This window comes from Tiliqua scincoides, chromosome 7 (assembly GCF_035046505.1).
Source record: "Tiliqua scincoides isolate rTilSci1 chromosome 7, rTilSci1.hap2, whole genome shotgun sequence".
NCBI lineage: Eukaryota > Metazoa > Chordata > Lepidosauria > Squamata > Scincidae > Tiliqua > Tiliqua scincoides.
The window spans coordinates 64,098,880-64,125,431 of NC_089827.1; the positions used below are offsets into that span (position 1 = coordinate 64,098,880).

At 42.2% G+C, this 26,552-nt stretch overlaps 2 protein-coding genes across 3 annotated transcripts in view; one reads left to right on the plus strand and one right to left on the minus strand.

Moving 5' to 3' along the window:
- The window catches only part of CDK17 (cyclin dependent kinase 17), an 89,222-nt gene extending 78,597 nt beyond the window's left edge, over positions 1–10,625 (plus strand). The window contains exons 9-17 of the mRNA XM_066633062.1: positions 412–474; positions 2,566–2,689; positions 3,916–4,036; positions 4,555–4,652; positions 5,009–5,114; positions 6,124–6,166; positions 7,802–7,892; positions 8,417–8,494; positions 8,909–10,625. Of these exons, the coding sequence (XP_066489159.1) occupies positions 412–474; positions 2,566–2,689; positions 3,916–4,036; positions 4,555–4,652; positions 5,009–5,114; positions 6,124–6,166; positions 7,802–7,892; positions 8,417–8,494; positions 8,909–8,946 (762 nt within the window). The 3' untranslated portion in view covers positions 8,947–10,625. The remainder of the gene's footprint in view (positions 1–411; positions 475–2,565; positions 2,690–3,915; positions 4,037–4,554; positions 4,653–5,008; positions 5,115–6,123; positions 6,167–7,801; positions 7,893–8,416; positions 8,495–8,908) is intronic.
- A 6,900-nt stretch (positions 10,626–17,525) lies between these two features.
- The window catches only part of ELK3 (ETS transcription factor ELK3), a 49,133-nt gene continuing 40,106 nt past the window's right edge, over positions 17,526–26,552 (minus strand). For both annotated transcript variants that reach the window (XM_066634210.1, XM_066634212.1), the window contains 2 exons: positions 25,705–25,827; positions 17,526–19,005 (listed from right to left, as the gene is read on the minus strand). In XM_066634210.1, the coding sequence (XP_066490307.1) occupies positions 18,907–19,005; positions 25,705–25,827 (222 nt within the window). In that variant the 3' untranslated portion in view covers positions 17,526–18,906. The remainder of the gene's footprint in view (positions 19,006–25,704; positions 25,828–26,552) is intronic.

The window sequence follows — 26,552 nt, forward strand, 5'->3', positions numbered from 1 at the left end:
CCCAAAAGTTCCTCAATACCGGAGCTTAAGCACTCTCTGGAAATATTTAAAGTAGATCTGCTCAACAGATATAAACATTTTAGTTGATTAACTATCTGTCTCTTTGCTAAATTTTTTAACTACTGAAAGTATAGAAGGAACATAACTGTGTTATAAACTCAAAGAAACGTTCCCCATTTAAGAGACAATCATCTTATTGTTTGATGGTGGTGTTCTTTAAAAAATGTGTTGTAGGCTGCCTTGGATGTTTACAGGCCTATAGGTATTTTAATAAATGAATACTTCCTTTATATAGAATGTCTCTGTGGTCGTGGCTGTCTTCCCTCAGCCTTTGCAATCCTGCAGAAATAACTTTTTCTGGTGCTCAGAGAATTTTTAATCACATGCTGTCCAATACATTTGTTTTGTTAGGATAAAGACTTGAAGCAGTATATGGATGACTGTGGGAATATCATGAGTATGCACAATGTCAAGGTAGGCCTGGTCACTATAACTTTTTCAGCTCTGTTTCAGAATTGTGGGTGATCTTCATACTTTTTTTTTTGGTCTGCATATACCTAGTTATATTGCCTTGTGAATAACTCTTCCTTTTAGAAGCTGACTTTGCATATTAAAGCAATTTAAAAAATCTGCATGGAAGAACTGGGCTTTAATGAAGGCATAAGGAGAACTTGTTCCTGCAAGTATTTAAGTTATGTAACATTGCAATGATTGTTTGCCTTTCAATGGAGCAAACATTTTATTCCCTTTACAAGCCAAGGAAGTTGTTTGGCTGATGGTATAAATGTGCTTGACAACACAGTGTACCAGAACAACGTGAGATTTGGCTTTCATTAGTATCTTCAGGATTTTGTACTGTTGTAGCTTATTGTGTTAGACTGCCTTTCAGAAGTCTGTTTCAGTGTGTATAAGGATTCTCTTAGTTTTGAAATATTCTGACTTAAATCTCATTAGAATGTCTGTAGGAAGATAAATTAACCTATAACCTTGGCATGTTACCTGATTTATCAGCACGTAGAGGAGGAGGTGACCACTGCTGAGACTTTTTGAAAGGGGTTTGAATGGATAACTGTAGCCTTGCAATAGCATGTACACATGAGAATTTGAAAGAAGCTGACTGTAGTTCTCACATTCAGGCTTCTACTTCAGGGGAAATAAGATAATTATGTTTTGTGACACTTAGAAGCTAGTAGTATGCCCAGCAAGATCACAGTGCATGACTTTGGCTCTTACGTTGTCACAAATAGGAACTTGAAACCAATACGAGTTTCTCTTGCAAGATTTGCAGAACCTTTAAACATTTCTGCCACTCAGTGGCTATTGCGCCAATCTGTTCATATCCCTCACTCTCCTCTGAGTTAAGAGCTTATCAGTCTGTACCCAGCCATCTTTGCCTGCCAAAAAATAGTTGTGGGAAAGTAGGGGACCGAAGAAGGTCTGCAGTGCAGTGCAGAAGTCCCCTCTTATATGGCATTACCAGTGGTGCCTAGTGGTGAAAATATTGGGTGTAGGACTGGGAGAGCTGCGCCCAAATCCTTGTGATTCTAATGTCTTTGGTGTTCCTATATTAGAGTTAATCTATGAATGACCAAACAAAGCTATTGTGAAGATCGTGCCATGGGTAACGTTGTGGGTTGTAAAACCAGTGCAACTTTGAGTTTGGCATCCCAGCATCTAAGAATTGCTGAGAAGGAGGATGCCCTGATATAACAGGATGGGGGGGAAAAAGCCCACAGGAAAAAGAGTTCTCAAACTACTTTCAAAAACAATTCACAGCCCCCTAAAGAAGCACCAAAAGTTTTTTATTCCAAAACTATGGTATCTCTAAGCCTCTGTATTGAGCACTGAAGTAGGTAGCACTAAACCAGAGTGTGTGTGGGCCAGCTGGTATATGAACTTCAGTTTATTACCATTACTCTTTTATGAATGAATATCTGTATGAAGATGCATTTTGAGCAGGTGGCTGCTGCTACAGGGTTGTTAGCCTTTCATAAAAACATAAAGACAAAGGAATAGGGAGGATGTTAGAGGTCTGATTCAGCAGGTAAATTCAGGAAAAAGGAGACTAAACATAAGGGAGATAGATGGGCAGTGGGGCTATTGTGGCATCTAAATTGAAGCTCTTATGACTGGGGAAGTATGACAAATGTGATTAAAGGCACATTGAGAGGCAGAGGTTTCCTTTGTTTGCTTTATCATATGGTTGGCTTAACCTTCAGTCATCTTCTCTCTGCATGGTGTGATGTATAAGAAAATGACTGCATTTCAGATGGATGCCTGCAGTATAAGGGAGGGTAATCAGAGGCAGCAAGATATGCATATAAACACAGAAGGCATAAAAAAGAATGTGGGAGGTATTTTAAAATTAATCACTTGCTTCTCTTCTGTAATAGAGACACTTGCTAATAACTGTTAGGATTGCTCTTACCTGAAACAATTTGCTGCTTTAAAAGGTTTTATCTTTGTTTCCACATCACTGCTGCTTTTAGAGCCCAGCAGTTATGATCAGGGCTCATTAGCAGTTCTGAAAGTCTAATTTGAATTAACCTTTTTTCTCTTTTATAGTTATTTTTGTACCAGATTCTTCGTGGTTTGGCATACTGTCACAGGAGGAAAGTGCTGCATCGAGACCTCAAACCACAGAATCTACTAATTAATGAACGAGGGGAATTAAAGCTAGCAGATTTTGGTATGGAGCCTAATGGCTTGCATTGTTGAAGAAATGTTTTTAATTCACTTCTCTTGTAAGAACATCTAATGATGTAATCCTATTCATTTTTTGAAAATGTTGCATATATTTCATCTAAATGTCCACAGTGGGCTTAGGAACTACATCCTGTGAACCTGGAGTTCAGAACCTGCAGAGCTCCCCAATGCCTTAAAATTCACCCGTTGGGTTTTTTTATCCTGTTCTTTCTGATCTGTGATTAATGTCCAAGATTTGGGGAAAAACCAGAAAAACACTTTTTCCATTTCGGTGCAATTTGCTTAGCTGTCAATAAAAGGTCACATCATCAACCATGCAAACTCTGATAACAAAATTTGGCTCTACTTTCATTTGTGTATTTCCTTTGCCCTTTGCTTTCTCCGCTTTAAGGGAAGAACTTGAACAATGATGAAGTGAGAGGTACTGGCAAGTGTCCGGTGCACTTTGCAGTGTTTTCACTCATGTCAGTTTCAGGATTATATTACTGAATTCATGTCATTTAAAAACCTTTTGTATAAAGCCCTCCCTGCTGAAGTGTAGGAAAGAAAAGGTAAACAGGGATACAGTGATAAAGGAAAGATCTCTGAGACTCAGGAATGTGTCAGAATCAAAGCACTGAATTTCAAGTCCAGTCCCAAATCTCTGCTCCCCTTGACTTGAGTCACTCATGAATCATAACGGGCAGCCATCACGACTCTCCATGGCTGTTGACTCTTCAGAGCCGTTTTTTAAATCATTTTGACAAGTTGAGTTGCGGAAGCAGCAGGGGAAAAAAGCAAGCAGACACTCAAAACAGAGTCGAAAGTACACACACAAAATTGCCTTAACTCGAGTCTGTTAGAGTATTTTCATTTTTAGGGTAAAACCCCTGAGTGTCAAGGCAGTGCCCAAGATTTTGACACACATGACTCAAGTCTGTTCAAGTCATGAAAAATGTGGGCTCACTTTAGAATCTCAGAAGCTGTCTGAAACTGTCTGCCGGACAGTTATGACCGTGAAAGTAGCCCCGTCCCCCAGTGCCATTCTAATGGCCTGTTGTGATCCGCACTGCTTCCTAATGTTGCCTTATGCCAACATTCTCCTCTTGAACCTCATAGAGTGCCTATAGAAGTACCAGTTAAAGCAAATCTATAAGTACCCCATGCATAATACAAACGGGAGGCTTTGGTGCATCTAAAGAAAATTCACACTGCATATTATTTTTGAAGGCTTGGCTAGAGCAAAATCTGTCCCTACGAAGACCTACTCCAATGAGGTGGTCACATTATGGTATAGACCTCCTGATGTTCTTCTTGGATCTTCTGAATATTCAACACAAATTGACATGTGGTATGTCTTTCGCTGATATTAATCATTTTTGTTTTCAGTCAGAATGTGTATCTGGCTTTTTAATTATTTTTAAATCTATAATGTTGTGTCTGTTCATTTATATAATGCCATCTGTGTGCACCAAAGCACTGACGATATTTCAGAACACTTCTATATGATTTACACTTATGGCATCAGTACAGGAGTAGGAGGAGAGGGAGAAGACATTTGTATTTCCCTGAGTGTAGAAAGTTGTTCTTCTTTGATGTAAAAGGAGAAGCTCCCTGCATGTCTCCACATTTGAAATTTCAAAATCTCAGCCATTTATTTATTTCCAATAAATGACAAAACTTGCAGATTGCTTTTGTGGAAGGCAGATAATACTGTTCAGTATTTTAACTCATTGACTGTTCTTATTGGCATTAATTACAAGCACATTCATTGGAATGAGCAAGAAAAACTGTATCAATCATGTATACTTCACATGGAAATGTTGAGGATTTTTTTTAAAACTTTTAAAAAACTTTTCCTCTTTAAAGGGGAGTTGGATGCATATTTTTCGAAATGGCTTCTGGAAGACCTCTCTTTCCTGGATCAACTGTTGAAGACGAATTGCACTTAATTTTCAGACTGCTGGGTAAATAATTATGCTTAGCTCTATATTATCTTTCAATTATAAGCTTACTTTTCTCTTTTTAAGAGGATTTCTGAAAATGTGTCAGAGTAATTGCAGTATGTTTCGATTCATAAAGGGCAGGGCTTCATTAAGGAACACTAGGGGTTCTAGTGTTGATGATTATGAATAGTGATTTTTTAACAGACAAATATTAAGCTGTAACTTACTGAAGTTAACCTAAATATTGTTGCTTGCCTGACTTTTTCCTTTGCGGGCAGCTAACTTTGAGTACAAATACTACTGCTTCTTTCTGTTTAACACTTGGATATACACAGTCCTTTTTGTATGGATGTAATGTATATAATCTTTCAACTCAGGAACTCCATCACAAGAAACATGGCCAGGCATAACGTCCAGTGATGAATTTAGGAACTACAACTTTCCCAAATACAAACCACAGCCTTTAATCAACCACGCTCCAAGGTACAGCACCGTAGCTGCTGCTTTTCTGCTATAAGCACAAGCATTTGTGTCTGGAAAACACTGAGATGCATGAACAAATATTTTTGTGATTAATAGTGCCGTATCATGGGGACGTAAGATTAATTCTGATTCTTATGTGAGGCATTCTTATTGCTAGGTCAATCTTATTCAGTATACTTCAGCACTTTTTATATGTTAACATACGATGTATGTCTTATGTTAAACCATGAGACTGAGCAGCCATAGATGGCAAGTAAATTCATAAAGCATTTGCTCATAATATAAATTGATAATTTTCCGCTGCAAAATTAAAAAAACAGGGTTATTTTCAGCAGCAGCTCCTGAAAGCTGCCCAGTACATCTTGATCTCAACCTAGCCTAGCGTGCGGTGGCTTCACTAGGGGGGTGCAGGCTGCACAGTGTGACCCTCACAGGGGAGGTGACAGCACCACTGGCCAAAAATTTTTTAAATCTTGGTATTCTTGAATAATTCCATCATGTTGTATCATTTGATGCATAATTTCATGCAGAATGCAGTGAAACAAACCATGCTGAAATTCTCTATTCTATCAAAAGTCATAGCCAAATAAATCCAGTGGGGTGGGGCAATGGTGCAGCACCACACCCACCAACAGGGGCATTGTCCCGCCCACTGCATGGGAGGAGGTCCATCATGGGTGTGATGCACTTGCCTTCCACAATGGGTGACACAACCTCTAGTGACACCTCTGCTAACATGTGCCTTTCTGTTGTGTATCTGTATTGGCAGAGGCGTTGTTGACGCACCCGCAGTCTGACGCACCCGCACCCATTTTCTTCATGAATATATAACAAAGCAATATGTTTTAAAAATTTGGGATAGGTCTCATTTCTTTGTAAGAAAAAACTCTCTCATATTGCTTCCATTGTTAGTCTACTTTTTAAAGCAGTGTTATTAAGTAACTACTACATAATACATATGTACTCATATGTTGAATGCTAAACTTATTTTGATTTTGATTGTTTCTAGGCTAGACACGGAAGGAATTGAAATAATAGTAAAATTTCTTCAAGTAAGCCGCTCTTGTTTTATCTTTTATACATATATATTGAACTCCTCTGACACAACAAATGAACAGTTTGCCTGGTAGATGCTGATACAAAATTAAATAGGATCAATGCATTATACAGTCACTGATAGAGGAGTGGTCCATTCACCCTCTTAAATTAAAGCTATCTTTTTAAAGGCAGTGTATTAAAGTGTATGCAAGGAAGGGAGCTGTGTTTTTCAGCAATTTCCCTTTCCCTGTCCAACTTCCCTTCCCTGTCGAACTACCTTGTTCCCAAACACTCCCCCACATCTGAAGCAGATTTAAGGAAGGAGGATGTTCCAGATACAGCTCAATCCTAACTAAATCCCCCTGTGGAAGCAGCCACACCACCAGAGCATGCTCTGCATCCTGTAGGGCACTGGTTCCCAACCTGTGGTCCATGAACCTCAGGTGGTCTGCGAGACTCTGATAAGTGATCCACCAGGTCTCAGGTAAAGAAAATCACCTTTGATCACTTCTGGTGTCTGAACAAACTGAGCAAGCAATTTCCCACGGCCCAACTATGAGAGCAGAGAACGAACTGCCCACAGCCACAACCACTGAAGTGTCAGCTGGGCAGTCTGTTCTCAGTCAGTCCGTGGGGAGTGCTTGGGGGATAGACCACCAGGGAGGGCGGAGACCAGACCCCACAGCCACATGTGGTCCACAACGATTCCAATTTTTGCCCCAGTGATACGCAGGTTCCTAAAGGTTGGGAAACACTGCTGTAGGGGAAGCAATCACAGAGGCCTCCTCTAGGTAAGGGAACACTTGTTCCCTTGCCCAGGGGTAAACCTTTGTTGTTCCACTGGTTCTATCTGAACCTGCACTAGTGATTTTTCTTGTGCAAATCCCAGTGGACCCAGGAAGGCAGATTGAGACAGGGAGAGGAGATAGGATATCAACACGGCTACTGCTGCCGATACCACCCCCTTGCCAGCCTTGATCCACCCCCCTCTCTGCCCCATTCCACCCAGCCCCTGTGTCCCGCATGCCCCTCCATGCTGACTTACCAGACCTGGGGGCTGGTGAGTTGCTAGCACATGGTCACCAGCCTCTTGCAGCAGCAGCCCAGCCGCACTGAATGGTGTGTTACCTTTTGCAATAGGCATAAAGTATGCTGCATAGCCAGAACACAAGTTTGGCAGTGCAGCAGCCCAATAGAAGTGGCCCAATAGGATTGACCTTAGGGCTTCTGAGTACACGTGTACAGGATTCCACAGGAGAAAGCAGATTCCTGGCTTTTACAAATGTTGGCTTGGCTAACAGGACCAGCCAAAATTTGTGGAGCCCTGTTGCTTGGTCATACAGTGACAACAGTTTCATTCAAAATAACCAGAATAGGCAATGAACTGACTATATAATGGTATTTTTGAATTTTGGTCACTCTGTTTGAAGCTATGTTATGCCCCATCAAAGCATCTAGTTCAGTTATCTAGACAGAGTGGCAGTGGCTCTGGAGGGCCTCAGGCAGGTTTCTTTCACAGCCTTGCTTCCTAATCCCCTTTATAGCTTTATAAGTGGGTCTTTGAACTTGGGGCTTTACCCTTGCAAAGCTTTTGCTCCACCGCTGAGCTGTGGTTAAAATATTTTACATGATCTCTTTGGTTTTAACAGTATGAATCAAAGAAAAGAATTGCAGCAGAAGAGGCTATGAAGCATGCATATTTTAGAAGTCTTGGAACAAGGATACATTCCCTGCCAGAAAGTAAGCGCACCGTTCTGTCATTGATATCAGCTGGGCATGTGATTGAGTGAAGAGGCCACCTGCCTGACTCGGTTAGAATGTGCATTGCTGTCCCTTCCTAAACTAAGAACCCTTTTTAAAAATACAGTGAATTGAAGAGTTGCACCCACTTAAGTCAAGAAGAGTATGCATGAAATTATTAGCCCCACACCAGAACCTAGGATTTCACCTTTGTGCAGTCTGCCCTCTTTTTCTTAGGTCATAGGCAGGCACTCTTAGGCTGTTGGCTCTTCCTTGGAGCTGGGGGCAGCAAAGAGGAAAATGTGCAGCAACGTATTCCTTGATTCGTAACTGGCTCAGTGCTATGAGCCTGGACTTTACATAACCCATAATGCTCACCCTAATCGCCTTCATTTGTCCAGTATTTACTGCCGCCTGGTTCCACTTCTGGCAGCTGTTATGGCTTATTGTGGCTTCTGAGCCCAGCATGTGTTTCTAGAAAAGACATGCTGATCTTTAAATATTCTTCTCTTCTACTGTTTCAGGTGTGTCAATATTCACTCTGAAAGAGATTCAGCTGCAAAAAGATCCTGGCTTTCGAAATTCCACTTATCCAGAGACAGGTATATAAATTTCAAAGATTGCTGGAAGGGTTTTTTCAGGACTAACTAGCTAGACAGTTTGTAAACATAAAGTTGACACCTTGTGAGTGAATAGCTGGAATAACTTGGATTCCTGGAACATGTATTTTAACAAGCATTTTGCAAATGTGGGGTTTTTGCTCAGAGTAGAACAAGGAACTAAACTAAACGCAGGTACTTCTGAGTAGCTTGGAGCAGCTGCATCTTGCACTAGGTAACCAGGTATGTTTCGTAAGGAATTGAGAGGATTGCTATAGGGATACAGCATACAGACACAGTATAGTTTCTGTATTCATCTGCTGTGCTGGCCTGAACATACTAGAAATATGTACTGTGTAATGGTGGCATTCACTAGCTTGCTTGAACTCCTTACCAAATCTCATGTTTATGTTTCAGGACATGGGAAAAACAGAAGGCAAAGCATGCTTTTCTGAGGCTGGTCGTGTAGCTGCAAGCCTGAGGCGATCTTACGTCCATCAAGGACTCTAGTCTTGACGGCGGTTCTTCCCCTTGGTGGACTTGAAATCTGTTTGTCTACACTGTCCTCCTCACAGTGCAGTCTTTTTATTTCAGACCTGCTGGTTATGTTTTTATATTCGTTGTCACAGTGTGACAAATTTTTGTACAGTCAAATTAAGGTCTCCTCCGCCATTAGACCCAGTAGGTTACAGCTGTTAATGTAACAGTAGCTGCCATTTTTGTGCAGGACTGAGAAACACAGTGCATTATTTATTGCGGAATCGTTGCTGCTAAAAAACTACTGTCTGTATAGTTAACAAACAGTTGAATGCCTGCAGGTGTTGCAGTGGCTTTACATAATATGTGAATGCATCTGTTTCTCTTCAAGAACTTTTGCTGCAGTTTTATACCTTTTTTTTTTCTTACTGCATTGCTTCCTGGAATGTAAACATGGTTGTCTTGGTTGTTAAATAGGTAAATTGTCTTTAACGCTCTTAAATTCATGGCCCTTAATTTCTTATTTGTTAGATGTAAAATAACAAAAATGTTACAAAATACCTTTTTAAAGCACTTCATACAGACGTTGATTGGAACAGATGAAGAAGAACTTCTGTGACATGCAATCAAGTTCCATGGCTGTTAGTGAGGATTGGCTTCTACATTTTATCCGGCTTTGATCTCATGGAAGAAACACATGCATGCGATGCCTAATCCAGTCTGAATCTTTTTCTAACCTGTACAGTTTGAGAAATATTTGTGTACATTCTCCTCTGAGTTGCTTTGGAAAAGTGGTATTTTTCTTGATGTCTGAATGACTAAAGACAAGAGTATGGGAGCCGTGCAACCTGCCTCCCGCTTTCCCTCTCCTGTGCTTTCCATAGCTGTTCTGTGGCTACATATTCACTGGAAATCCACCTGGAACAATGCGAGTACATGCTTGAGAAGACATCACTCTGTATTGCAGACTTTGTAAAGCATGAGAATGTAGAGGGTTTTAAAGATCTTAGATGTTACCTGTTTATAGTCAACATGTTACTACTAAGCTTATGCATCTCAGTGAGTATCATAAGTACCTCCTGGTGATAGTATTTTTCAGCATTTGTATTCACCTTTCTGGACCTATTTGTTCAGTGCAACTTCAAGAGACTGTAAATCTTTATTGGTATATTTTGAAATGGTTATGTAAATCTTTGGCTGGTATATCATGAAAATAGTCATAGATAACTTAATTTTTTTTTTTTTTTCCTGGTGTTCATTATAAAAACATTCAGGGGTCCTACCATTTCTGTTCAGGAAATCTTGTAGTTTATTATTGTTATTTAACAGTATTAAGTGAAAAAAGGAAATTGTATGTTTCATTTTAACTTTATTTGTGAATAGTGATTGTGGCATGTTTGGGGATGTTTTATTAATATTTCCTGATACTAGTAAATTGAATTTGGGAACATTTTTATTTTCTGGAAGGCAAATTCATGTATAACGGTGACTATTGGACCACTGCTGCTTTTCAACATTCGTAAGCTGGTTTTATGTTTAAAAAAAAAAAAAAAGATAAAAGCCCTGTAGAGCTAACAAACTGCTGTTATTTCTAACTGATGGACCTGTATTAATATTGTACTTTTGGAAGTATAAATATTATATGGAAATCCTTAAATGTGTTCGAACGTTTTATCCTAACAAGCATCCTTCTCTTTAATTGCGGACCAGCACTTTTGATCAAGTGACCAAAGTCTGTGTGCAGAAAATGGTTTGCAGATCAGCCTAAGGAAACACACACAAAAGGCTGGTCGAATCAAATATGTGCCACTGATTCCTCTTTGAAGGAACCCATCTTTTGCTGTGCTCACAGAACTTCCACATATCCCCATGATGTTTACTGGATGTGTAGCAGAGGAAGTGAGACTACACATTCTGGCCACATGCACACACCAGCAGCCGCGTAGTTGGCTTACATAAGAACATAAGAACAGCCCCACTGGATCAGGCCATAGGCCCATCTAGTCCAGCTTCCTGTATCTCACAGCGGCCCACCAAATGCCCCAGGGAGCACACCAGATAACAAGAGACCTCATCCTGGTGCCCTCCCTTGCATCTGGCATTCTGACATAACCCATTTCTAAAATCAGGAGGTTGCGCATACACATCATGGCTTGTACCCCATAATGGATTTTTCCTCCAGAAACTTGTCCAATCCCCTTTTAAAGGCGTCTAGACTAGACGCCATCACCACATCCTGTGGCAAGGAGTTCCACAGACCGACCACACGCTGAGTAAAGAAATATTTTCTTTTGTCTGTCCTAACCCTCCCAACACTCAATTTTAGTGGATGTCCCCTGGTTCTGGTATTATGTGAGAGTGTAAAGAGCATCTCCCTATCCACTCTGTCCATCCCCTGCATAATTTTGTATGTCTCAATCATGTCCCCCCTCAGGCGTCTCTTTTCTAGGCTGAAGAGGCCCAAACGCCGTAGCCTTTCCTCATTAGGAAGGTGCCCCAGCCCCGTAATCATCTTAGTCGCTCTCTTTTGCACCTTTTCCATTTCCACTATGTCTTTTTTGAGATGCGGCGACCAGAACTGGACACAATACTCCAGGTGTGGCCTTACCATAGATTTGTACAACGGCATTATAATACTAGCCATTTTGTTCTCAATACCCTTCCTAATGATCCCAAGCATAGAATTGGCCTTCTTCACTGCCGCCGCACATTGAGTTGACACTTGAGTGTCGGCCCGGTGACTTATTGATCTTTAATTTATCAATGGCTTCACAAGGAAAGGGGTCCTACCTGCATACACGTACCAGCGTTGCTCCTCACTAAGCTTTTGTGAAAGAGGGGCTCTACCTGTGTATTTTATAAAATACACAGGTAGAGCCCCTCTTTCACGAAAGCTTAGTGTGCTACCACCAGGGGGTGTGGTCAGCTGGCACGTCAACATCTAGTAGTGTGGTACTAGATGTGGTCTCACTCCCCTCAGCATAGGGTATTAAGAAGAGGCAGAGGTGCAACTAGAAGCCCTGGTGCCTGGTTCAGTGGCGTCATGATGTCCCATGACATTGTGATGTCACTTCTGGGTTCTCCCTGAAAGATGAAGCCTCGCAGCTTTGCACAAAGCTGCCAGCACCACCTCCTCCGGGAGAACCTGGCTGCCTTACATGTTTGTCCCTTGGTGTAGCGCCTTGGGCAGGTGTTCCTCAGGTTCCACCCTAGTTACATCTCTGAGAAGAGGACTATTTCCTGGTTCAAGACCTAGGTATTTGATGGGAATGAGAAGACTGCTTCTATACAAGGCACAGCTAATTCAGTATAATCTGTTGCATGTTTAATTCAATAACAAGGGAAGTAGTAGATACTACCTTAACATACCAGACTAGGCAATGTGATTTAATTTCTGGCCCAAATCATGTCTAGGAGAGGGATAAAAGCCTCAGAGATGATGGAGAGATGAAAGGTGTTGAATTTTCCACCATAGGAGAACACATTGGAATTTCACCATGAGTGATCTCATTTTCATACAGTAGTATGTCCTATAATGCTTCTCTGTTAGCACCAATTTGTTATAGTGTTCTTTGTCCAGGCATGATTGACAGCTATCCTAGCCAATGGGAGCAGTACATTCTGGGAAGCATAGGGCCAATCAACACCAGTTTCCTGCCTCATAGGCATTACTGAACTCCAGCAGCACTTGACTTTCCAGATGGATCAGCCCTATGATGAGAGGTGTTATGGTATTTTGGTTCATATGTGTGTCACACTGGTTAATAGAGGGAATACCAAACTGCACTGTATTCTTGAGAAGTGTGAAAACATTGATACATAGACTTTATATCAAGTGAGTTGGAAACGGCATATCAGGTTTTTGTTTTACTCTGTCCTCCTTGTTTTTGATTGATCTGTTTTTGTGTGTTCATACTTCAGTATCGGGGATTGATGCTGCACATAATGACAGCCAACTGATTCTTGAATGTCCAATTTCCCTCATAAGTTGCTGTAATGGAAATGTGCAAGATCCCTCAAGGAGATAGGGTGTGGTGTCAACAGTGGCCTCTTGCTCTGGCAGGCAAGCATAGGGTTAACCCCAGGGCTCTAACTAGCAGTGGCTCTGCTGCACAGCTGCAGCCACTAGAGGCAACCAGGTCATTAACTGATAAAAGCACCTGGAGAAGGTAGACTTTGGTGGGTGTAGAAGGAAGGAGTTTGGAGAGACTGAGAGAGCAGAAACAAGTAGCTTGGAGGAGAAAGAACTAAACTGATAGATTAATGGACTGAAGAACCAATGGACTGGCTGATGGACTACTGTTGACCGACTAATGGACATACAGGTGAATGAATTTTTGAGGATTGCTCGAATGGGGACTGTTGGAGACTGGTGTGTGGCTGCCACACCGAAGACTACTGAGGACCAAGGCGTTGCTGTGGAGGCTGGAGAAGTTGCTGTCAGGAAAGGGGTAGAAGGAGAAACTATAGGTTGAACAGACAAGCTACCCTAGTGGTGGGGTCCTGCAGGGCAAAGCTAGGGCCACTGTTGGGGAGTAAAGGGGACCTAATTAGCTTAAAGTGGGCATAGGTTCTCTAGGTGAAACTTGGACTGAGAATTTGGCAAAACAGTTGCAAGCCACTGATTTCTGAGTACCGTTCAGGTGTTGCCCCTATAGCTTTTATTGGTATTGGTCAGCATCCTGAGATGCATTTGATATTTCGTCCATGTTGATGAAGTTATTCATCCTTGTACATAATGTACCAAAATGGAGTAGATTTTGTAATAAAAGTGTTAAAATACATGGAGAAAGAGAAGCTGTAAAATAGAAATTAAAATTCTTAGAGCCAATAGAGGAAGAGGCTGTATCATTACTGTTATATAAAACAATATAACCAAATAGTGCAGCTCAGCCGAAGATCTTGCTTAAATTTCTGCCCAGGCCACAAGTGTACACATTTGGTCCCTGTTGTGTATATGCAACATTGGGCAGAAGTGGCTTAAGAATTCTTGGTCTGCAACTAATGAGCTGTCTTTACTGGCTGGTCTGCTTTGACTTTAATAATACTATTTGCCATTTGTGTAATCTTTTTAATTTTTTTTCTAAAGCATTGTACAAATATCACAGATCCTCACAACAGCCCTGTGAGGTAGGTTAAGTAAATAACTTGATATTCCGATGTTTACAAATGCAGAATTAGAACAATCAAAGAACTTCTCAAGTCCAGAGGACATTTGTGTTGGAAAAACAGAATGGCCTAATGCATGTTTTGGACTGTTGGTACCTCGCTTGGTCCATCATATCTGCCACCCTGGTGCTTGGGAAGGAAGCTTTCTAAAACACAACCACAAATAGGAGCAAATATTCAAATTTTCTCACACTTGACATTTTCAGGTCTATCAATGCATAGTAACAATTTCTCCCCAATAGCTGTGTACTCTGCATAATTCAGTATGCTATTTGGGACACACACACGGGTTTTTCTGCTGTATCTGAAGCAAAACAACATGGGGGGGGGGAACCACCTTTTACCCATCTCTGGCTTTATTTAGTCTGCATGTTGCAGACTGAGATGCTTTATCTTGAGCAACAAGGAAATCCACCTTTTTATTTTTATGGAATGTCAACCCTATCTACATGAATGTACAGCAGTGCCCTTTTGTAATGCTCTCCACATACTTCTCAGAGGGCCAGATCATGAGAGCAGCTTCACATTTTACTCGGCAAACAATGTTTTGTGTCTATTTAACACTTCACACAGTACTGTTAGACAATGTTATTCACGTTTTATGTCTTCACTACAGGCGATCCCAGTGTACGTTCAACAATCAAGTTTGCTGTGTAAAAAATGAATGGAGCCATCCTCAGTTGATACCCGGCTCTTGCTCATCATCTCACTGTAGCATATTTCTACAAATCAAGCAGACTGTTACATTCTTATCACAGCCTTCATTGAGCATTTTGCAATACAAGTGTATAAAGATAATAGTGTTGCGCTAATAAGTTTTTTGATGAGTATTTGATCATGCTGGGAAAATTTGGACTGACATTTCATTGAGAGTTTGGTTCGTTCTATGAAATTCCATTACTGTTCAATAGAGGAAGAGTGCAAACCAACTGCTGATTACTATTATTGTGTAAATTAATTGCAAGGCGGCTTCTAATGGTAACTCATATCTTGTGTAAATCTTATCACCATGTCTTAGGTGACACTGAAGCTAGTTAGATGCTCAAACTGAATCTACATTTACACTCTATTTATTCGGCGTGTGGTTGGTCTGTGGAACTCCTTGCCACAGGATGTGGTGACGGCATCTGGCCTGGATGCCTTTAAAAGGGGATTGGACAAGTTTCTGGAGGAAAAATCCATTATGGGTTACAAGCCATGATGTGTATGTGCAACCTCCTGATTTTAGAAATGGGCTATGTCAGATGCAAGGGAGGGCACCAGGATGCAGGTCTCTTGTTATCAGGTGTGCTCCCTGGGGCATTTGGTGGGCCGCTGTGAGATACAGGAAGCTGGATTAGATGGGCCTATGGCCTGATGTCATTTGTCTTGGTCATTTAGAATTGGAAAAGATTTTACTGAAATACATACATTGTATCTGATGTACAACTTTATACATTAAGCCAGAATGAAGCCAGTGCACTGATGTTATATATTGGGTTTCTCTTCTCCAACCTGCTCTATCTTCTATTTCATATTAATGTGCATGAATTAGTAGCTCAGATCAGCCATTGTTTCATTTGCAAACTACCCCAAGTACAGTTACCATTGACACAACAACTTCCATCTGTTTTAGGTTGAAATCCTAGGCTTTTAGGGTAAACACAAATACTGGGAGTAAATTCCATTAACATCAATGAATTTATTTTTCAGTAAACATGCTTAGGCTTGCGCTATTGAGAACTATTTGCTTCTATTTGGCTATTGGAAACTATAATGGTCCCTAGGACATTTCTGATACATTAAAATGCACTATAAAAAGAATTATTCATCGTGCTTTTCTCCCTCTGGTATGTTTTCCTGCTGAAGTTGTTGGGACTTTGATTATATAGAACAAGAAATGCCCTAAACAAGTAAACAGAGAAAAGAGTACAAATTATCTTTGGTCCTTAATCATTAAAGTTCCAAGATATTCCAGTTCTTTGATCAAGCTACTTCAACCCCTAGAATTCAAGCATAGACTAGCAAAAAGCTTATTTTAACAACATTCGGTCTGCAAGGATTATAACAACAGTTTTGGTTCCCTGCAATGAAAAGCAGACTTGGAATTGGAATATTGGAAACAAATGGGGAGACTTCAGGAAGTAAGATGGTAGCAGAAGAAATAGTTGGGTCACTCTAAAAATACTGGGTCCCCAAATACCCCAAGGAACTGCCAATAGAATTTTGGGTATAAGAGGAAAGAATGTGTTCAGCAGTGAATGTGAATTGGATTCAAACATTCCCTTCAGTGGAAGGCGTTCTTAAAAGGACCCAGCCCTGTGCTTTCATTTGTAGTGCTCCATACGTTTAGTAATGAGAGGAGGAAGAGGGTAATGGAAGATGTATGGGAGACTAAGATGAATGAAAACTAGGGAACAGCCAACAGTGATTCCTGCTTCAAGCAGCAAAAATGGGTTCAGAAAGAAGAACAGGCAAGGCTCACTGTGATGCAACCTTCAAAGCAGAACGTACAGTGAGAACCAACTGTAGCCCATGAGGTCCTGGCTTCATATTTTCATTTAACAACACAGGATTCAATTTGTCAACCCCAAAGACCAAAAAGCTTATTGAAGAGTGTTTCGATGAACAGAGCCACCACTTGTCAAGTTAGACTATATAATTAAATTAGGCTGTGCACACAGTAGCACTGCCATTTTATAAGAACTCTTATGTTTGGGAACGTGGCAATGATTAGAATATTTTCTGTATTTGCCTATAGTTAACTTGTTCATAAAATGCACACATGGGTTACAGAACCACCCATATGTCTACTTTACGTTGTATTTCATCTTCAGGAAACCAGTTGTGACACCCAATCAGAAGTGACACGCTTTATTCTACTACCTTCAGTTCTAGCCAGCTGGGAGTGCTGGGCAGCCCAGTCCTACCTAAATTCCTGCTCAGCGATGCAGCAGGGCCAGTGTGGCTTCCACTGCATCCCACAGGGGATTTTTTGGTTGCTGGAGGTCACTTTGGGGTAAGGGGATATTTATCCCCTTGCCCCGGGGTAAGTCACAGCAGCAGCGACTGGTCAACTTGGACCTGTGCCAGTGAGTTCAGTGGCGCACGTCCACATCAATCCATGCAGGCGGATCAGAGCTGGAAAGGGGGTCTTGTACTGCTGCAAAACATTTTACAGCACTTTTGCAACAGCCATCACCAGAAGAACATGTGTTCTGCCAGCATGCGTTTCTTTGAATAGATTGGCCAAGTAAGAGTCCTGGTAATGCAAAATCACATCTTCAATATTAGGTTAGTACAGACAAAAAAAAATCCTATTGAAACCATTATTCTGGCTATTGTGTGATTTGCATCCTGGGCCCTCATAGCTTCCCATCATGTTTACAGACAGTTTTTTGTACACTCATGAGGTCTAGACACATTTTTATTCACAATACTGCTTAAGATTTTTTTGGTTTTTTTTAGTCTTTGGTCATGCAAAACTGGAGCCATTTGCTGGCCATCCCTGATTAAAACAGCTCTTGAAAAATCTACCTGAAATGTGCAAAACTTTGACTACAGGTGTCCCCTGCTCATTTGACAGGTTAGGGACCAGAACCATGGTGAAAAGTGAAACCTGGTCTTTTTTTTAAGTTTACAAATGCTTCCAATGCTTTTTTAGCTGACAAATTTCAAATAACTTTTTTATCTTGCAAATTCCTGCTGTCGCATGAACATTTCTGCATAGGAATTCTCATTTAGGCCTTTAGGAATAGGAACTGAAATTGGGGAGTGCTCTTCCTCTCTCACATACACACACCCCAAAACAGTTTAAATCACCATGTCAAATGCAAATCAACCTTTGGGGAGGACAATTTTAGCCTTTAGAACAGCAGAGAGAGATTGAAAGAGCAAAGCATGCGTTGAATGAATGACTTCTGGCTTTAATTGAAATATGTTGAAAAAAACGACCCATCAAAAAGCAGGGGATACCTGTATAGTCAGGAAAATGAAGATCAATTTTCAAGCAATCAGATTAACATAAACATGAGTGGTACTGAACAAGTTCTTCTAACATTGAAAATGTTCACCAAATTTTTTGACAATATTTAAGACCATGTTCCTCTTATGACAGAGAAGATTTCAAGCACCGATATCTAAATAGTGTCCTATTCTTAAATACAATTACTGGCCAAAACATTTATTATGGCCTCTCAATTCAGCAAGAAAATAGTTTTTTGTTTTTTTAAATATAATTGGAAAGCACTTAATTCAAAGTTACATGAATATACTGCACCATATGGCCTACAATGGGAGGGAGGAGAGTACTAATGGGGAGGGGCTGTTCAATACTTGGTTCCTTTTTCAACGTTCATCTTAATACTGGAAAATATATAAATCATTTATATAACATTATGCAAAAGAAGGCACAGCCGGTTATAGTTTACACAAGCACAATGAGTAATATGCAGAAATACAGGATTAAAAAAGTTTCACATCCCTTAGATATTGTTTTGAAATCTACTGAGAAAGATACTTCATTAACAAACAGTGTTCAACACTTGGAGAGCTAGGATATAAAAAATTATAATTCATTTTAATGCACAACAGATTCTTATTTTAAAAAAACACTGTTTAAAAATGCATAATAAACATAAAAAAGTAGATCATCCATGTAATGAAAAGTGCAAACCATAGTAAAAGAGGGTTTCCTTGTGTCCTCCCTATGTCACCAGAAAAAAAACGAAACCCATCAGAATGGCTGTGTTAAATCCAGTTTGTTAGTGAGTCCTGAACTTGCAGAGACATCAGGATTTATGAGCATTTGGAGAAAGGAGAACTGGAGAAGAGGCCCCGTCCAAGCTGGGAATTGGCACTGGGATACGACCATTGAGAAGAGTTGGGAACTGCAAAAGGAACAAAGGGGGGGTCTTCATTATCTCAGATAGACACATTATGACCACTAGCCATGGTTTAAGATTCCAGGTGTACAGCTGGAAAACCACAGTTTAGAACTCTGCTTTCATTGGCCTCTGACCATTCAGGTTTATAAACCACTGGCTTCACTGCTGTCTCAGGGATTCAGCATTCCTTGTGATGAAGCTGTGGCTATAGTTCTAGTTTGTCATTCAGGCATCATGCTAAGCTACCTCCTGTTGGTTACATACGTACGGGTATCCTTGTGTACTTCTAACTGAACTAGTCCCTCAATAAGCATCAGTGGGTAAGTCAAAAGCTATTGCTGGAAATTATTTCATTACCTTGTACCTGTGCACTCTAGAACAGACTGCCATGTATTGATTGTTAGGTAAAGAGCATGTTATTTAGGTTTCAGGTATGCTTGAAAAACACAATCGTCTATAATATGCTATCAACAGTTCAAAATCGACCAAGTATGTGAAATGCAGGCTGTGCGCAACATGGTTGGTTGGCAACCTTCAGTCTCGAAAGACGATGGTATAAGCCTACAGCACCCGGTATTCCCAAGCGGTCTCCCATCCAAGTACTAACCAGGCCTGACCCTGCTTAGCTTCCGAGATCAGACACATGCTCAGTATGAATGTGCATGAACTTACTTGGGTGTGCAGTACAAGAAGCATCTCAGAGCCCAATCCTAATGGAGCACTCCACCAGCACTATGACTCCTGCACTGCCCTAGAGTGTTACAACTTACCTGGTGGTATAAAACATGTTTGCAACTACTTGAGAGCCAGCAGCACTGGTGGAAAGACCTGCACCAGCCCAACAGTACTGCATTCATACGCCCAGCCACCAGCAGAGGTACAAAAAAACGCAGAATAGCACAGGGGCTTGGGGATGACTAAACAGGGAGGCTCAAGCTCAGAAGAGGGATGGGATCAGCAGAGGAAGCTTCTGCAGTATCCTATCCAGCCAGGCCTGAACGCCCTATCCCGGGTTACTCAGATTTCCATCAGTAATTTAGCTGGCTCAGATCCAAGTAGCCCCATTGGACAGGCTGAAGGGGTAAGGGGAAAAATATCCCTTTATGCAAGGACACCTCCAGCCTACTCCTTACCTGTGCTAGATACAACAGAAGTGCAGGTTAGGATCTGGCTGCCCAAAGTTTGCTGAAAAAAATGCAACTCCAGCAGATCATGTAAACAACTGTTACCCTGCACATGCTGGATCTTGTCTGATCTCGGAAGCTAAGCAGGGTCAGGCCTGGTTAGTACTTGGATGGGAGACCGCTTGGGAATACTGGGTGCTGTAGGCTTATACCATAGTCTTACGAGACTGAAGGTTGCCAACCATGTAAACACAATTTTTAAAGGGAAACCCCAGGTCTCTTTCATGTGCTGATCAGGGACAGATATTCACCAGAAAGGTCCCAGGTAATAAAGACTATCTGCAATTAATAGGAACAGATGGAGAGTATGTGCAGACTTTCCTAACTCTTGATTTAGCTACTGAGGCATCTTTTGAGACAGCACAGCCTTGCTTCTTGATACCTGCAGTTGCCAGGAGTCCTGGCTCTGCAGAATGAGTTGTCTGCTATGTGCACACTATCTGACATAAAGGGTCCCAGGACTTCCCTGGAGTCATTCAGGGCAACCATAAGGCAAAATAATGGCAAAACAAATCATTAATATATCTGTGCAGCCAGGAGTTGTACAATCAGAGGCTTGTTTGCGATGTCAGTGAATTCCACTTGTGTTTCCTTGCCATTGTTTAGATCTTTATTGCAGGGTAAACTGCAGCTCTGAACAAGTCTCTCATTGCCCTAATTATACTGCCTGCTTTCAAATCCAGAGTGAGTTAATTACATTCCACAACAGACTCTCCCAATTAACCCAAGCCACTGAAGTAAGCTGACTGCTGCAGAACAGTCTCTTCGCCATGCACTGGGAAGCACAAGTTGTTTTACCTGTAAGCCAACTCAGAAAAGTTGGTTTCACCAGTTCAACTCCTTTCATTTGTGTGCCAAAATAATAGCTCCAGTTTAATTTTCTGTAACAACACCTGCACCCTTATTGGGATCAAAGAGTTTTTGTAGGAAGCCAAGCTGCACATTCAGCTCCATTTATCACTTTCCTGCCTCCCAGATCTTTGGAATGAAGTAGGACGGGTACCATTTTTGGAAGGGCAGGAGGAGATGTTTGGAGAAGTAAGTTCCAAGGGACTTACAGCTTCTGATCCCTGTTTCCTTCTTGAATCAGCATTTTATTGCATTGTACATACTGCACTAACCTTTGCTGTTAAAATAAGGATGCTTTGGATGATTTGTAAGCAAAGAATGATAGTCTCCAGCCGCCTCAGAACAAGTAAATCCTCTTAAGCTGTTGTCCTATTTTGTTTTGGAGAACAGCGAGCAGAATGAGGCTTTATCCTGAACAGGCTAGGGTGTTGCTTGTTCCCCCTCTCTCGTCCTAAGAATTTCCCTTTAGTATACCTCTAAGCACTAGATACTATTTCCTTCATGTTCTGCATATAAGTTTTTGGGTTTATTTAATTGACCATCATTGTAATGCTGGGCTAGATACTAGGACAATCACTGGGAGCCTGTTGGAGTAAGACAGGAAAGGAGTGAGTCTGGATTTAATCCACATAGTTGGAATGTTTATCCCACATAGCAGCCTTTTATATACCCAGAAAGCACCCAACAAAGCAATCTAGGATCCTACTTCTTCATTCTTACTAGATTATGAGGCATGTGCTGGCCAGGCAACTGCAGGCTTCAAGTTCCAATTTGGCCAGGGACTAAACTGCCTAAAACAGCCAATTCACTATTTCAGTCTTAGTTTATCCCATCCAGACACAACTGTAAAATTGTTACAACAGTTGCATAGAACTTGTGTGAACGAATGTGAGCTGGAGTTACCCAGCCAGCAGTGGCGTGCCTGCCATAGACCTCCCTGGGGCAAATGCCCCAGGCGCCCACCAGTAGGACCCCATGGAAGCAAGCACAGTTTATAGCACCAGGGAACCTCACAGAGGTTTCCCCGGTGTGGGAGGAGGTCGTGCAAGGCTCTGTGAGCCTCTAGTAAGTAGGGGGGGCGGATTTCTGCGGGGCGGGGCGGCAATAGCCTGTGGGGGGCATCATCACGGAGCTTTGTCCCGGGCGCGGGGCTGTGGAGGTCTGCGGCTGCCATCCAGCCTAGCCTTTCAAATAAGCAACAGGTACACCACATGGAGAAGTGAGTTTTACTTGGGAAAATCAAGTATCAAAATTCCAATATCAAATAGCCATCTAGCCTGTTTACATAAAAAGTGAAGAAGTGGGCAGATCCAATTTTGATACTAAAAGGTATTCACGAGTGGGGGGAGCTGAATCCCCCCTCCCCATGGTCCACTGCTCAACTTTAATAGTGGAAAGGAGAACCAAACCTGGGAGAACAGTACCTGGTGCAATGGCCCACTGAGAATCTCTCAGACACATGCCCCTTTTGGTGTTAAAACAGGACCTCATGCCTATTTCCTGCTTTATCCATGAGCTGGGTGGGCATCTGAACAAAAGTGACTGCCACCGTCCTCTCACAGACCATCAAACACAACCACAACATGCTGCAGCCCAAATACAAACCCGCACATTCTACCTATGTGTTCTTCCTAACATAGAGTAAAGGAAGCCGGAACTATATATTTCTTGGTAACAAAAACTATCGTATTCATTACCACTTTGTCAATATGCCCCCCTCCCAGTGGGAAGAACAAAAACCCAAAATTGTGGGCTTGGGCTCTTGGAAGATGGGAAAATAAGTTCACTCAGGGACCTGAAAGGCCTTCTGATGTCAAGATGTGAAACAAATTGCATCTGTGAGTAGAAGTCATTGATTTGTAACCTGTCAGGAAAATGAAGCGTTGGTTTATATACCTCTGCCCACCCATATATTCTCCTCACTCCCAAATATGCTTCTAGAATATGAAAGACTCTGCTTTGCCCTCAAAGCACCCTGTTTAGGGAAGGCTTTACCTACAAGAGCAGAAGGGAGCTGACAAGCCTCACTGAGCCTTTCCCTGCAGTGAATTACTGGGTGAGCTGGATCACAGTCGGGTTCAGCTGCTGTTGCCACTTCTCGTTCAGTCTCAGGAAGAAGAGTCTTCCTAGGCTCACAGATTGTCATCTTGGCCTTTCTCCGAACCACACATTAGTCAAATAAGGCCCCTTGATGTGATGGACCCAGATCTCCTTTTCACTTCCAGTTACCACTACTGGCTGTTGGATGCTCTTGACTCTCACTCCAAGGCAGGTTTTGGATGCAGCTCTCTGAGCCTCTCTAATCAAGTGTGCAGAAGTAGGAAATGCTAAAAATACAGAGCTTATACAAGGCAAAACAAAGCCCTAGATCTGCTGTGCAGAGCTTGGGTCTGCAGCAGGGAAGAGTTGCTGGAATTCAGTGAAGATATGTGGGGAGATGGATCCCTTGTGCTTTCAAGGACTTGGGTTCCTTGGCTGTGGTGCCCAAGGCAGTGCATTCAGAGGTTTAGGGGTAGATGGTTACTCTTGGGAGAGATACCATTCCCCGTAGTTAATGTGCAGAGCATACATGTTCTCTATGTATCTCTGTGCATCAGTGAACATATTGGACGTGAGATGATTTCAGTACCACATCTAGTAATGTACGAACTGCAACAGTTCTCAAAGAATATTTTCAGAGCATTTTGTTCTGTGGATATCAATCTTGTTTGCACTAACTGTACTAGAAACTGTGAGCTTGGAAACTGGTTACAACTATCCCTTGCAATGCCTTACATATCCATCACCATTCGGGTTTTGTTTTGTTTCCCCCATTAGCTGGTGACTGTGTACACAGTCAGTGGAAGAACATCAAACAAGGCAACAGAGAGCTTTACAGTGACATTTTTAATGGGAGTGCCTTGAGGTACACAGTGGTTTGTGAGTGCAAATACACAACAGTGAACTTTATCACTTTTGGAGAGACGAAAATGAATGCACGCATGTTGTGGGCAAGAGCAAAAGGTGCAAAGAAAGCCACCAGTTTTTGTAGTTTTTACAGATAGCCACAAGATTCTGACCAGTTTCCAGCTGCAAGCAGCAGGGAGATGTAACACTGCCAGAAAACCTTGTTAGCAGAAAGGTGGAACATGTCATCTTAAAAAAAAAAAAACCTAAGTCAAGGAAAGAAGATAGAGGAATGCAAGGCAGCCCTGCAATGAACACAAGTTTGAATACTAACAGACAGCAGACCCCAGCAGTGCTGCTAGAGGGGCCTGATCACAGAGCAGACTGCTGATCGTACAAACGAAATGTGTGGGCTCCTTCGGAATGCAAAGTGGCTCTTTCTTCACTCGCTCCAGGTGCTTCCTTGGCACGAACCTGCTTCTGCTTCCTGTTAGCTAGCTGTCTGCAGGCACAGTTTTTCCTGAGTCAGCTCAGTGAGCTCAAAGGTGCCGACCTCAGATGATGGTGCCAGGACTTCTGTCCCCAAGAGGCTCTCTCCCTTTTGGAAGGGGCTTGAGGGAGTATTGTCGTGGACTCAGGTGTTGAGAGTGCCGGTGCGATGATCACTGCAGTGGTTTTTCTACGTGACTCCTTAGCCCTGTAATTTATTGGTGTTCTTGAAGCTCCTTTCCAAACAGCCTCTGCACTGTTACTCTAATCCTCTGCACAAACCTCAAGCTTCTTGGGCAACTTTTTACATAAGTCTCTGTGTTGCTTCTGCAGCTGTGATGCAGGTTTTTGCACGCAATCTCTTTGGGCTCACATTTGCATTGAGGTATCACAACTGCTCTTCAGTCACGCAAGTGCATGTATTATCACTAAGGTCTGGAGTTCTCTGTGTTCTGGAGCTGTCACAGTACACCTGGCTATCCTTGGACCGAGACTCCTCCATTTGTGGAGTGTGCCGGGGATTATCTGCCTTTTGGGATGGCTAATTTCAGCAAAGCAGTGAATATGGATCAATGCACTGTGTACAATTCTTACCCTTATGGCTTGTCTCACTCTATTTGGAGCTCATCATTTCAGGGAAAAGGGGAGACATCTAAGGTGTCTGTATCCTTGTCCCTAATGGGAATGTATGCCGAGTCATACGGGAGTTAAGAAAAGAATATTTCTAATCCAGCACAAACTGAGAAAACTGCCCTGAAAACTCCAATAGTTACTGCCCAATCCTACCCCCCCCCCATTATCAGAGATGCAGCCATGCTGATGGAGCACGTGCTGCATCCAATCGTTAGGGGGAGAGGTGCAAATCAGAGGACTACCTGAGGTAAGTAAAAAAATAATTTCTCCTTATCTTTACATATGCTTCCTGGTGGCCTATGGGTCTCCTTGGACCAACGTCAGCTAAATAGCTGAAGTTAAGTCCAAGGAGAGAAAAAGGGAAGGGTGAATTAGAAAAGGGGGAATAGGATCCTGGCACATGCTGGTGCCACCCTCCCCACTTCCCTCCCAGCCCCAAAACTCCCCTTGCTCTCTCCCTCCCTGCCCACAACAAGCCCCTGCTGCCAACTTAGCGAGAGCAGTGCGGCCTCTGGGAACTGCTGCCACACAAGTCATTTCTGGCTTCCACCCCACAGGAGTTCTGGCAGCACAGGGTCCAGGCAGCACTGGGCCCTTAGTTTGGCTACCTGACCAGAAAGACCCATTTGAGAAGAATGTGATCATCACCAGCCCAACATACCTGGAACAAGGTATTTGGTCCTTGCAGCCTGGCAGGACTCAGAGGAGCGACAGGGCTGAGGCTGCTCCAGAAATGAATGCTAGAAAGTAGCGGACTCGGAGTCAACAGCAATCCATTTGGGGTCTGCAAGACAAAACATACCAAATATGTGTTCATACATTCACGTCTGTCAGTTTCAGATTACCATGTAGAAGGGTACAGAAATCTCTCCTTCCCTCCTCCCATCTCAGCTTCTTCACTACTATATTTTAACAGGTTGAGCTTAGAAATTGTTTCCTTACCCTAACTTTAGGATCTTCTTTAAACATTTAATTCCTGCTGAGTTCAACAGCAGTGGTTCCCAAACTTTTTTCAACTGGCAGCTCCCATGATCTACTGGGCCACTGGCTGTGGCTCCCCATTAGGGCTAAAATTCTATACGTTGTATAAGGTGTTGGATTTTCCACGAAGATTCCGTGGCTCCCCTGACTGGTTTCCGCTGCTCCCCAGGAAGCTACAGCTCACCATTTGGGAATCAGTGATGTACAGGACTGCAGCATTAGGAAAGTGAAATTAAACCAAATAAACTGGGTTGTGATTGTGGGGCCAGAGAGCAGAAAGAGGAAAGGTACAGTTGGGCACAAGGCAAAAGGACAGACTGGAAGGTGGTGGAGAAGTGCTGAGCAAGAGGAGGATTCACACAATGAAAAGCACTGGAAGGGCTAAAAGAGATCAGGAAAAGGCTGGAAAAGGAAGCACAAGAGAAAGAAGAGAAGAAGAAGGTGGACCAAGAAGGGGTGAATCCAAAGTTCTGGCATATATCCCCAGGAGGCTCGTGGAAGTAACAGGAGCCACCCAAGAGCTGGCTC